Source organism: Xyrauchen texanus, chromosome 19, assembly GCF_025860055.1.
Source record: "Xyrauchen texanus isolate HMW12.3.18 chromosome 19, RBS_HiC_50CHRs, whole genome shotgun sequence".
Lineage (NCBI taxonomy): Eukaryota > Metazoa > Chordata > Actinopteri > Cypriniformes > Catostomidae > Xyrauchen > Xyrauchen texanus.
Window position 1 is genome coordinate 42,733,361 of NC_068294.1, and position 12,500 is coordinate 42,745,860.

The 12,500-nt window shown below is 41.4% G+C and overlaps 1 protein-coding gene across 2 annotated transcripts in view; it reads left to right on the forward strand.

Annotated features, from left to right (window-relative positions):
- Positions 1 to 12,500, forward strand: part of LOC127659714 (protein diaphanous homolog 1-like) — a 147,898-nt gene that overhangs the window by 35,510 nt on the left and 99,888 nt on the right. For both annotated transcript variants that reach the window (XM_052149658.1, XM_052149659.1), the window contains 3 exons: positions 822 to 940; positions 1,603 to 1,719; positions 12,135 to 12,250. In XM_052149658.1, coding sequence (XP_052005618.1) covers positions 822 to 940; positions 1,603 to 1,719; positions 12,135 to 12,250 — 352 coding nt within the window. The remainder of the gene's footprint in view (positions 1 to 821; positions 941 to 1,602; positions 1,720 to 12,134; positions 12,251 to 12,500) is intronic.

The window sequence follows — 12,500 nt, forward strand, 5'->3', positions numbered from 1 at the left end:
GGTAAATACGCTGACTATCACATCTGGAGTCGCGAGTGCTAGTCTCCTAAGCAACCAAATTGGTGCGGTTGCTAGGGTGGGTGGAGTCACATGAGGGTAACCTCCTCGTGGTCGCTATAATGTGGTTCTCGCTCTCGGTGGGGTGTGTGGTGAGTTGAGGGTGGATGCCGCGGTGGATGCCGTGAACCCTTCACACTATGCGCTATGTCTCCGTGGCAACGCGCTCAACAAGCCACGTGATAAGATGCACGGATTGACGGTCTCAGACGCGTAGGCAGCTGGGATTCGTCAATCCTTGGAGTCACTACGCCACCACAAGGACTTATAAGTGCATTTGGATTTGTGCATCCAAATTGGGAGAAAAAATCTCCCCAAAAACTTGCCAATATAAATGGACACTAAATAAAACCCCCAAAAAACAAAGACACACACTAATGTTTGAATGAATACAAAACGTTGTGATAAACCGCAGTGTTTCACTTTAATAGTGATTTACTACCAAAAGAGAGGAGACTTTTGGGATTCATTCAAGGCTGATGACTCAAATGAGTCTGTGGTTCTCTGAATCATGTTATTGATCAGTTTGCGTAATGTATCAGACTTCTCTAGGAGAGTGTGTTTTGATCATTACTCAACTCGTGCACAATGTCGTTTTTGCTGCACTAAGTGTTAAGAAAAACTAGACAGACGCTAAAGCTAATTAAAGCTAATTATGTTTATTAAACAGCTGAGCTACTGTTACACTACTGATCAAGTTAGTCATTTTAAAGTCACTCTTACAGGCAGGTTACATTTGTTATTATCTCTCTCTGCTTCTGTAGGAGTTGAAGTTGATAGAAAACGAGGAGCTGAAAGTTCAGTTTCAGGTCTTTCAAGAGCAGGCTGATGATGACTCCGAAGATCTTCGCTCACGACTGGACGATGTCCGTATTGAGATGGAATATCCTTTACTGCGCTCGTGCATTATCTTAAGACCACAAACACTCTGTGTTTTGTGTTTATTTTCTGCATGCAGTTCTCAAATCAACCAGCAGGTGTCACAAAGGTGCAGAAACATTTTGAAGTCGAGAGCAATTCTTTTGTGTGCAGTCGCCATTTTTATACTTTTAAGGGTTTTTATCATGGAAAAGAAGATTTTACTTGCTCTTTTAAAAGAAAGGGCTTTGTTTTACCTATTTAAATCCATCTGAAGTGGTCAGCCAATCATATCAGAGGCCATTTATATAGAAATCTTAAAGGTGTAGAATCAGAAACAGTGTGTTTAATTGAAATGGTCGGAGAGATTTTGGATTACAGTCATGAAAAAATAATTGTGTCTGGCATTGGTGTGAAAGACCTAGATTGATGGCACAAGTGTTTATTATTGATACAGCAATGTAGAATCTGGCACCTCTTAATAGTTTTTAAAATCTCATTGTTGGGGTTTTTCCACCAGGTGGCGTCAGAACTTCCTGTAATCTGTATTTAGTCACAATCACTCCCAAAAGATAAACAGATGACAGTTTAGAGGCTTGAAAAATCTGTTACTGAAGCCAGACATTAATAAAGTGTAATGACTGTTTCACGAGTTGTTGTTGTTGTTCTTTAACCGTGTTTGTTCACTGATGCGACTGAAGTCTTTCAGGTTTTGTTGAATACGGTGAAGGACTCTAAAGCCGAACCTCTCTTCCTCTCGATGCTCCAGCACCTGCTACTCGTGAGAAATGACTACATGGCCCGGTATGAACGCTCATCTTTCAAATTTGACCTCACCCTAACATTCACAATGACCTTTGACCTGACCAGTGCCTGTGCCAGTGGAATAATGGATTCATATAGGAGCGCACAAGTGTGTTCCAAACCTCTCACTGTAATACTGTATCCCACAATGCAGAGCTGCCGACCCTCAATTTATTTAATATTACTGGTGCATTTATTATTTTATCAGATTTGTATTAACTTAGAAATGCATAAATTGAGTTTTATATACAAGGAATTATAAACAACCAAATTGATTTCTGAGATAATAACTCTGCACTATATGCTGAATTAAACATGCAACATAGTGAGCTCATGAAAAATCATTGCAAAATGCACGTTGTTTTATATACTATTTTTTTTAATAGTAGGTAGCATAAAGCACAGTAACCAGTACAAACTTATTACATTTGTTTATTAACCTCAAAAGGACTGGAGATGGATGGATGGATGGATGGATAGACAGACGGATGGATAGATAGACAGACGGATGATGGATGGATGGATGGATGGACTGGACGGACGGACGGATGGATGGATAGATATAGATAGACAGACGGATAGATGGATGGATAGATATAGATAGACAGACAGATGGATGGACAGATAGATGGATGGAAGGATGGACGGACAGATAGATGGATGGACAGACAGAAGATATAGATGGATGGACAGACAGAAGATAGATAGACAGACGGATGGCTAGATAGATAGATGGATGGACGGACGGATGGACAGACAGATGGATGGACAGACAGAAGATGGATAGATGGATGGACAGACAGAAGATAGATAGACAGACGGATGGATAGATAGATAGATGGATGGCCGGACGGATGGACAGACAGATGGATGGACAGACAGAAGATAGATAGATGGATGGACAGACAGAAGATAGATAGACAGACGGATGGATAGATAGATAGATGGATGGACGGACGTATGGATAGATAGATAGACAGACAGAAGATAGATGGATAGAAAATAGATGGATGGATAGACAGACAGAAGATAGATAGTTAGACGGACGGACGGACGGACAGACAGAAAGAAGATAGATAGATAGATCGATAGACGGATGGATGGACGGATAGACAGACAGACAGGTGGATAGATAGACAGACAGAAGATAGATGGACGGACAGACAGAAGATAGATGGATAGATAGACAGACAGAAGATAGATGGACGGACAGACAGAAGATAGATGGATAGATAGACAGACAGAAGATAGATGGACGGACAGACAGAAGATAGATGGATAGATAGACAGACAGAAGATAAATGGACGGACAGACAGAAGATAGATGGATAGATAGACAGACAGAAGATAGATGGACGGACAGACAGAAGATAGATGGATAGATAGATAGATAGACAGTAGATAGATGGACAGTTAGATTGATAGATGGACGGACCGATGGATGGATAGATAGACAGAAGGCCAAGAGTGGAACCCTTTGATTGAATTGATTGCCCTTTGAAGATTTGCTTTGTTCTGTCTTTTCTGAGTGGCTGAACCAAAACAGTCATTAATTTGCACTTTACAAATTCATTCAGATATTAATTTGATCTGACTCCAATTTTAAGCTGACCTCTAATTTAGATTAAAGCTTTAATTACTTTCTGATCATTCTTTTAATTTGGTCGTTTTAGGTTATTGATTACTCTGAATCCTCTTAATATTCATTATCCTTTCATTCGGGTCCCGATTGTTGCTTAGTCATATGCTGGCCGATTAATTACATAGATCTCACGGACACAATCTCCAGCCTGTTCATAGTCCGCGGTTGCAGGGTTTACTAATATCATCTGGTTCGGCTGCCTACTGCTTGCTCATAACCAGATGATAGATTTATTTAGTCACGTTTCATTCAACTTGCTAAGACGGTGATAATCAGTGACTGGTAGTCTTACATGGTTATCTCCTATTCATAAGCTCCATTAATGTCATTATCCTGGGCACAAGTTGGCAGTAACAAAAGGTGTCCCTCGAATCTACCGGTGATCAGTTATTTTGAAGGATTGACTACAGAGAACCAGTGTCACATTTCTTTAAATACCCAAACCATAAACAAAGGAAATTTTTGGGAGTGGTTAGGTTTAGAAGTCCTGGGGTCATACCTCATTAACATACAGGCAGGGATTGTGACAGACCTCCAGAATTATACAGCATTTGGCAAAGACCATATAACTTTGTTACCATTAGTTTTATTAACATGGGAAAGAGACCTTTATACCAGTCGCACTGATACATTTTAAATGATACCAAAATGCCTAGTCGCATTATTTGTTTTCATGGTTACATTTTCACATATACATTTTGTGTGTCTGTATGTGTGCCTGTATGTGTGCCTTGTGGGGGAGACAAGGGGGAGAGAGAACAGATGAGTGAGTTTTAGGAGAATGGGTCTAAATTGGCCCGAGGTGAGAATAGAGGTCAGATGTGAGATTTTGTGTTTTATGGTCTTTGCTCAGTAGGATGCGTTGACTCGGGTGGAGATGCTCATCTGTGTAGGAGTTTTATGACGTTGGTTCTCGCAGAGTTCTTTGTCTTTCCCGAAAGTGATGCAGACAGTTTGGAGCCAGTCTTATAGATGGATGGATGGATGGCTAGATGGGCGGATGGCTAGATGGGCGGATGGCTAGATGGGCGGATGGATAGATGGGCAGATGGATAGATGGGCAGATAGATGGGCAGATAGATAGATAGATGTGCAGATAGATGGGCAGATAGATAGATAGATGTGCAGATAGATGGGCAGATAGATAGATAGATGGGCAGATGGATGTGCAGATAGATGGGCAGATAGATGGATTGATGGGCGGATAGATGGATAGATGGGCGGATAGATGGGCAGATAGATGGATAGATGGGCGGATGGATGGGCGGATGGATGGGCGGATGGATAGATGGGCAGATAAATGTGCAGATAGATGGATAGATGGGCAAATAGATGGGCAGATAGATGGGCAGATAAATGTGCAGATAGATGGATAGATGGGCAGATAGATGGATGGGCAGATAAATGTGCAGATAGATGGATAGATGTGCAGATAGATGGATAGATGGGCAGATAGATGGATGGGCAGATAAATGTGCAGATAGATAGATAGATGGGCAGATAGATGGGCAGATAGATGGGCAGATAGATGGATAGATGGGCAGATAGATGGATGGATGGGCAGATAGATGGATGGATGGATGGGCAGATAGATGGATGGATGGGCAGATAGATGGATTGATGGGCGGATAGATGGGCAGATAGATGGATGGATGGGCGGATAGATGGGCGGATAGATGGATGGATGGGCGGATAGATGGGCGGATGGATGGGCGGATGGATAGATGGGCAGATAAATGTGCAGATAGATGGATAGATGGGCAAATAGATGGGCAGATAAATGTGCAGATAGATGGATAGATGGGCAGATAGATGGGCAGATAGATGGATGGGCAGATAAATGTGCAGATAGATGGATAGATGTGCAGATAGATGGATAGATGGGCAGATAGATGGATAGATGGGCAGATAGATGGATGGGCAGATAAATGTGCAGATAGATGGATAGATGTGCAGATAGATGGATAGATGGGCAGATAGATGGATGGGCAGATAAATGTGCAGATAGATAGATAGATGGGCAGATAGATGGGCAGATAGATGGGCAGATAGATGGGCAGATAGATAGATAGATGGGCAGATAGATGGATGGGCAGATAAATGTGCAGATAGATGGATAGATGTGCAGATAGATGGATAGATGGGCAGATAGATGGATGGGCAGATAAATGTGCAGATAGATAGATAGATGGGCAGATAGATGGGCAGATAGATGGGCAGATAGATGGATAGATGGGCAGATAGATGGATAGATGGGCAGATAGATGGATAGATGGGCAGATAGATGGATAGATGTGCAGATAGATGGATAGATGGGCAGATAGATGGATAGATGGGCAGATAGATGGATGGGCAGATAAATGTGCAGATAGATGGATAGATGTGCAGAGATGGATAGATGGGCAGATAGATGGATGGGCAGATAAATGTGCAGATAGATAGATAGATGGGCAGATAGATGGGCAGATAGATGGGCAGATAGATGGGCAGATAGATAGATAGATGGGCAGATAGATGGATGGGCAGATAAATGTGCAGATAGATGGATAGATGTGCAGATAGATGGATAGATGGGCAGATAGATGGATGGGCAGATAAATGTGCAGATAGATAGATAGATGGGCAGATAGATGGGCAGATAGATGGGCAGATAGATGGGCAGATAGATAGATAGATGGGCAGATAGATGGATGGGCAGATAAATGTGCAGATAGATGGATAGATGTGCAGATAGATGGATAGATGGGCAGATAGATGGATGGGCAGATAAATGTGCAGATAGATAGATAGATGGGCAGATAGATGGGCAGATAGATGGATAGATGGGCAGATAGATGGATGGATGGATGGGCAGATGGATGGATGGATGTGCAGATAGATGGATAGATGTGCAGATAGATGGATAGATGTGCAGATAGATGGATAGATGTGCAGATAGATGGATAGATTGGCAGATAGATGGGCAGATGGATAGATGGGCAGATAGATGGATAGATGGGCAGATAGATGGGCAGATAGATGGATAGATGGGCAGATAGATGGATAGATAAAATTATGGATAGATGGATGTAAAAAGATAGATTGAAAAAAATGCATTTATGTATAAATGTGTCTTAAAATCTGGTTTGATCTTCATCTAAGTTAAAATAATGAACAAACACAATCTGTTGTAACTGATAACTCACAAATTATTGTATTGTTCTTGTACATATTGAATACATCATTTAAAAATATCACAGTGTAGTTTGCGAAAAATATGCTAACCCCACAGGCGTATGACGTCAACAAAAGCTAATTAGAGTCATGAGTTGGCAAATCTGGCATCCAGATAATAAAACGAGACCGGAGGTGTGGGTTAGAGCTACTTTGACTTATAAAAAGCACTCTGACATTTTGAGTTCGCTATTCACAAGAAGCATCTGCTGACGTGGACCATGCCTCGCAAAAATGAGATCTCAGAAGACCTACGATCAAGAATGGTTGCTTTGCATAAAGCTGGTAAAGGTTACAAAGTTATCTTGAAGAGCTTAGATATTCATCTGTCCACAGTTATGCAAATTGCCTATATATGTAGATGATTTAGTACTGTGGGTACTCTCTCTAGAAGTGGCCGTCCAGCCATAATGACTCAAAGGGAACACCGCAGATTGCTCAATGAGGTAAAATGAACCCTAGAGTGACAGATAAAGACTTGGATCTGGTTAACATCTCTGTTCATGAGTCAACTATATGGAACACACTAAACAGGCATAGTGTTCATGGCAGGACACCACGAAGGAAGCCGCTACTTTCCAACAAAAACTATGCTGCATGCATGAAGTTTGCCAAAGACCACCTTGACACTCCACAACGCTACTGCGAAAAACAGTTGTGGACTGATGAACCTAAGGTAGAATTGTTTCGGGAGAACATGCAGTACACGTATGGCATAAAAAGGGCACTGGATACCAACATCATAACGTATGGAGGATGGAGCATCATGATTTGTGGCAGTTTTGCTGCTTCGGGTCCTGGACCGCTTGCCATCATCGAGGGGATTAGTTATTAATCCAAGGGTTTACTTACTTTTTCCACAGCACTGTGAATGTTTAATGGGATGTTTAATGTAAAGACGTGAAAGACTATAATTGTTTGTGTTGTTAGCTTAAGCACATTGTGTTTGTCTAGACTTGTGACTTTGAAGATGAGATCACATTTTATGACCAGCTAATTCCAAAGGGTTCACATACATTTTCTTGCCACTGTATATGCATGGATGGATGGATAGAAGGTTGAGAAACTTTTAATAGAATGATTATATGTTGGTTTCAGAGTTTTGGAGGGAAACCGAATTGATGGATGGGGTTAGAGACAAGGAGACGTTTGATTGATGGCTAGCAGGAGGCGGATGTGGTTGCCGATGGCGACCAGCTTTAAATAAGAACCCAGGCACTGTACGACACCCCCGCTTCATTTAATTAGCAGACACACACACAAAGAAACATTAAAACTGACAGAACGAGAGCCTTTCACATCAGAATCAGCTTTATTGCCTGGTGTGTGTATATCTGTGTGTGTGTGTGTGTGTGTGTGTGTGTGTGTGTGTGTGTGTGTGTATGTATGTGTGTATATACTCCATGCAAATACAAATATGTATGGCAAAAGAGGTTGGATATGTTGGATAAATATAAAAAGACTAAGCTGTGTATTGTGCATAATTATTGCTCAATGGGCCAGTTTTAACTGTTCATGAGATGGATAGCCTGAGGGAAAAACTGTTCTTGTGCCTGACGGTTCTGCTGCTCAGTGCTCTGTAGCGTAACATGCACACACAGTTACTTATATATATATATGTATATGTGTGTGTCCTGTACCACTACCTTTCATTTTTGTACATCTAAAATCTCCCCCACACACACTTATTTTCTCTTCAAAGAGCCTCTCTCTCTCTCTCTCTGTCTCTCTCTCTCACTCATTTACACACTCACTCACTCACTCACTCACTCACTCACTCACTCACTCACACACACACACACACACACACTGTAGAAATGAGAAAAGCTGGTGGGATTGTGAAAAAGACATGGGCAGATGGAGTGTGTGTGTTTGTAAACACTTTCAGAATGTCAAACTTGTTGCTCGTTCCGTGTGTTTAATGTGATCCGACAGGCAGGAAATTGGAGAGCCGGTTTGTGTCCACGGGGCTTTGTATATGGATGTGTGTGAGGCTTTGTTCAAAATTAAACTCCAGTGTACTGCATACTATGTAATAACGGCTTGCAATGTTTAAAAATAGGATGCGAAATCATATGCGGTATGTAATGATAAATGTTTCCAACAGTAGTTTGATATATTGTTGTCAAATGAACTCATTACGCTGCGTGTTTAATTGAGTGGCATCCAGTTATCATCTCGGAAATAAAAATGGTTATTTGGCATCGTTTATCCGATTTTCAGTACAAAATGTCTCATTGCTTTGCAATCAAATCCAATGATAATTCAAGAATGAAATGAAAACTGTTACAGGGTCTTTTAAAGGGATAGTGCACAAGTTTGAAGATTAGATCATCATTTACTCACCCTCGAGTTTTTACTCTTTTGCATACAATGAAGGTAAATGAGGTACTGATGCTGATGACCATAACATATCATTAAAGTAGTTCAAATGACTTGTACTATATTCCAAATCTGAAGATATGCAATAGATATGTGTAATGGTCGATTTTTAAAATTTTTTAAAACAAATGTCAACTTGAGTGGATGTGCAAATGAAGCGATTTCGCATGTTCGAGTCGCGCCATTCGCTTCATTCGCGTCTTTGCATTGACTTTGTATGTAATCGCGCCACGCAAAAAGCTTGCTTCGCGTTGTATGTGAACGCACCATAAGAACATTGCATTTCCAGTTACGCATTTGGCTGACGCTTTTATCCAAAGCGACTTACAGGTCACTTATTACAGGAACAATCCCCCTGGAACAACCTGGAGTTAAGTGCCTTGCTCAAGGACACAATGGTGGTCAGCAACCATCTGATTACCAGATTACCAGTTATGTGCTTAGACCACTACATCACCACCACTTGATCTTAGACATTATATTTGTAAGATCAAATGAGAGTTGATTTTCATTGAGTATTGAATTATATTTGGGTTCCAATTCAAATCGGCTTTAAATCAACACTTGGGTTACATCACATGACTGCCTTTATGGTGTTTTATGTAGTGTTCGAGCTTGACATCCCCAGTGCCTGTACGCTTTCATTGATTGAAAACACATCAGCATAGACATTCTGCTAAATATCTCCTCTTGTGTTCCACTGATGCAAGTAATTCTGATTTGAAGTGTTGGTGAATGACAAAAGAACACGTGTTATTAGTGTCAAGTGTTTTGTCAGAGTTCTCTGCTGAAATAAGCGGAATAGTTTCATGTGAGTTTCTCCTCCGCAATGAAAGTGCTGACACACACTGGAAAGCGACAACGTCTCTGTATAATTATCCTCCAAATATAACCGCCACTCAAATCCCTGAGCGGCTCCTCTGCCCACAAACAAACTCCAGTTTCACTTACTTTAATCACTGACAAGCGAGAATTAATTAGGATTATTCTGATTCCACCTAAAGCCTCTGTTGAAAAGCATCTCGGGTTTGAAACGGACACTAGGGGTCTCTCTCGCTCCACGGAAGAATTGGGGAGAGAGCGAGAGAGAGGAGTGGGCGAGGGGAAAATAGGGCAAATAAAAGAAAGAGAAACAGCTTGGTGGAAAATGAAGAACATATCGAGTTCGTTTCACAGCAGGTCAAGGTGGCAGATTTCTAACAAATGGACTGTCTGAACCTACACACACACACACACACACACACACACGAGTGTCAGCTATTTTCAATCTCTGCTCTTTCACTTTCACATTAAGACGACATCTCACACAGAGATGCAGTGTTGCCTTTCTATCAAAATCTAGTGAGACCCCTGCCTACTGTTGACTGCATTTTAAGACATTATAGGCATGTTTAAAAATTCTGTTTTGATAGATTAGCAACTCACGTCAAATTCACGTTGAACATTTCCTGTGATGCCCCAAAAATGTTCTTTAGATTGGCGCATCATGATTCAGTTTTTTGCTAATTGTCTGTGATGGCCAAATAAGCAGTTTGAATCGCTCACTATGTGTTAGCAGCTCGCTAGAATTTTCCATAGAATGCTCCAGCAATACTGATTAGATGGGCAGTTCACTAAAACTTTGCGTTGAACACCCCTGTGATGCGCAGAATTTCTGTATAGGTTGGCATCTCGCTTGCTTTTGAAACGCAGCCATCGTGTCTTTGCACAAACTCATTTTGAAAGGTCACTGGAAGTCATCATGGGTGGAGGATGTCTGTGACCCTTTTCTGAACAGTGTAATGAAAATCTTTTATTTAATTTCATAAAGGTCTTCAGTAAAGCTCTGGTAAACCTGAGCGCAATATCTTTCTTGACTCCTTCCTGAACGCCGTCGACAAACTTCTGAACTTCTTTTAAAACTTTCAGTCTGCTTTGCCTCTGTACTTGAATTGTTCCTTCAGTAACTTATACAAATATGGCTCTTTAAAACCTTACTTCCATCCTTCCTTCTGCACTTCCACGCTTCCTTCTGCACTTCCACGCTTCCCTCTGCACTTCCGCAATTCCCTCTGCACTTCCGCACTTCCCTCTGCACTTCCACCCTTCCCTCTGCACTTCCACACTTCCCTCTGCACTTCCTTCTGCACTTCCGCCCTTCCCTCTGCACTTCCGCCCTTCCCTCTGCACTTCCGCACTTCCCTCTGCACTTCCTTCTGCACTTCCCTCTGCACTTCCTTCTGCACTTCCTTCTGCACTTCCTTCTGCACTTCCACACTTCCTTCTGCACTTCCACACTTCCCTCTGCACTTCCACACTCTTCCTTCAGTACTTCCACACTTCCTTCTGAACTTCATTCACAACAACTTTTAACAGAAACGGCTCTTTCCGAACTTCCTTCTGTTCTTTCCTACTTCCTTGACAACAACAAATTTATATTGAAATGGCTCCTTCCAAACTTCCTTCCATCCTCCTCTGTGTTCTTCCATACTTCCCTCTGCACTTCCACACTTCCTTCTGTACTTCCATCATTCCTTTTTAACTTCATTCACAACCACTTTTAACAGAAATGGCTCCTTCCAAACTTCTTTCCTTTTCTGCATTCTTCCATACTTCCTTCTTACTTCCTTTTCTAATTCCATCCTTCCTTCTGAACTTCCTTAAATTATTGATACAAATATGGCTCCTTATAAACTTCCTTCCCTCTGTACTTCCATCATTCCTTCTGAACTTCCATACTTCCCTCTGCACTTCCTTCCATACTTCCTTCAAAATGATTTATACAAATATGGCTCCTTAAAACCTTCCTTTCATCCATCCCTCTTAACTTCCACACTTCCTTATGAACTTCATTCACAACAAATTTTTTCAGAAATGGCTCTTTCGTAACTTCCTTTTCTGCATTCTTCCATCCTTCCCTCTGCACTTCCGTACTTCCTTCTGTACTTCCTTCCATACTTCCTTCACAATGATTTATACAAATATGGCTCCTTCCGAACTTCTTGCTATCCTTCCCTCTGTATTTTCATACTTCATTCTGTGCTTTCTTCTGATCTTCAGTAACAACAACAACTTGATACAGAATAGATCCTTCCATACTTCCTTCCAACCTCTATTCTTCCATTCTTCATTCTGTACTTCCTTTCTCCACAAAAACAGCTTTGCTACAAATTTGACTCTCTGTCTCTCTCTCTTTCAGGCCTCAGTACTATAAGCTTATAGATGAGTGCATGGCACAGATAGTTCTGCACAGAAACGGATGTGACCCCGACTTCAAATGCAGGAACCTCCAGCTGGACATTGACTATCTGATTGGTAAGAGAAACCATTTCCTGAAAACTAGACACTGTATTACCACATTTGGCCACAGGGTGGGAGCATTCAGGTGCCCATTTAAAAGAATCACATGATGTACCAAAACGTCTCAAATATCTTCCTTTATAATCCACTAAATTGAGATGGTGCACAAACACGGTCTCTAGGATTGAATGGAAGTGTGTAGTTGATTAATTGAAAATGCACTTATTTTCCCATTGGTATGTAGCATCTGGGAGAGGCAGGCTGT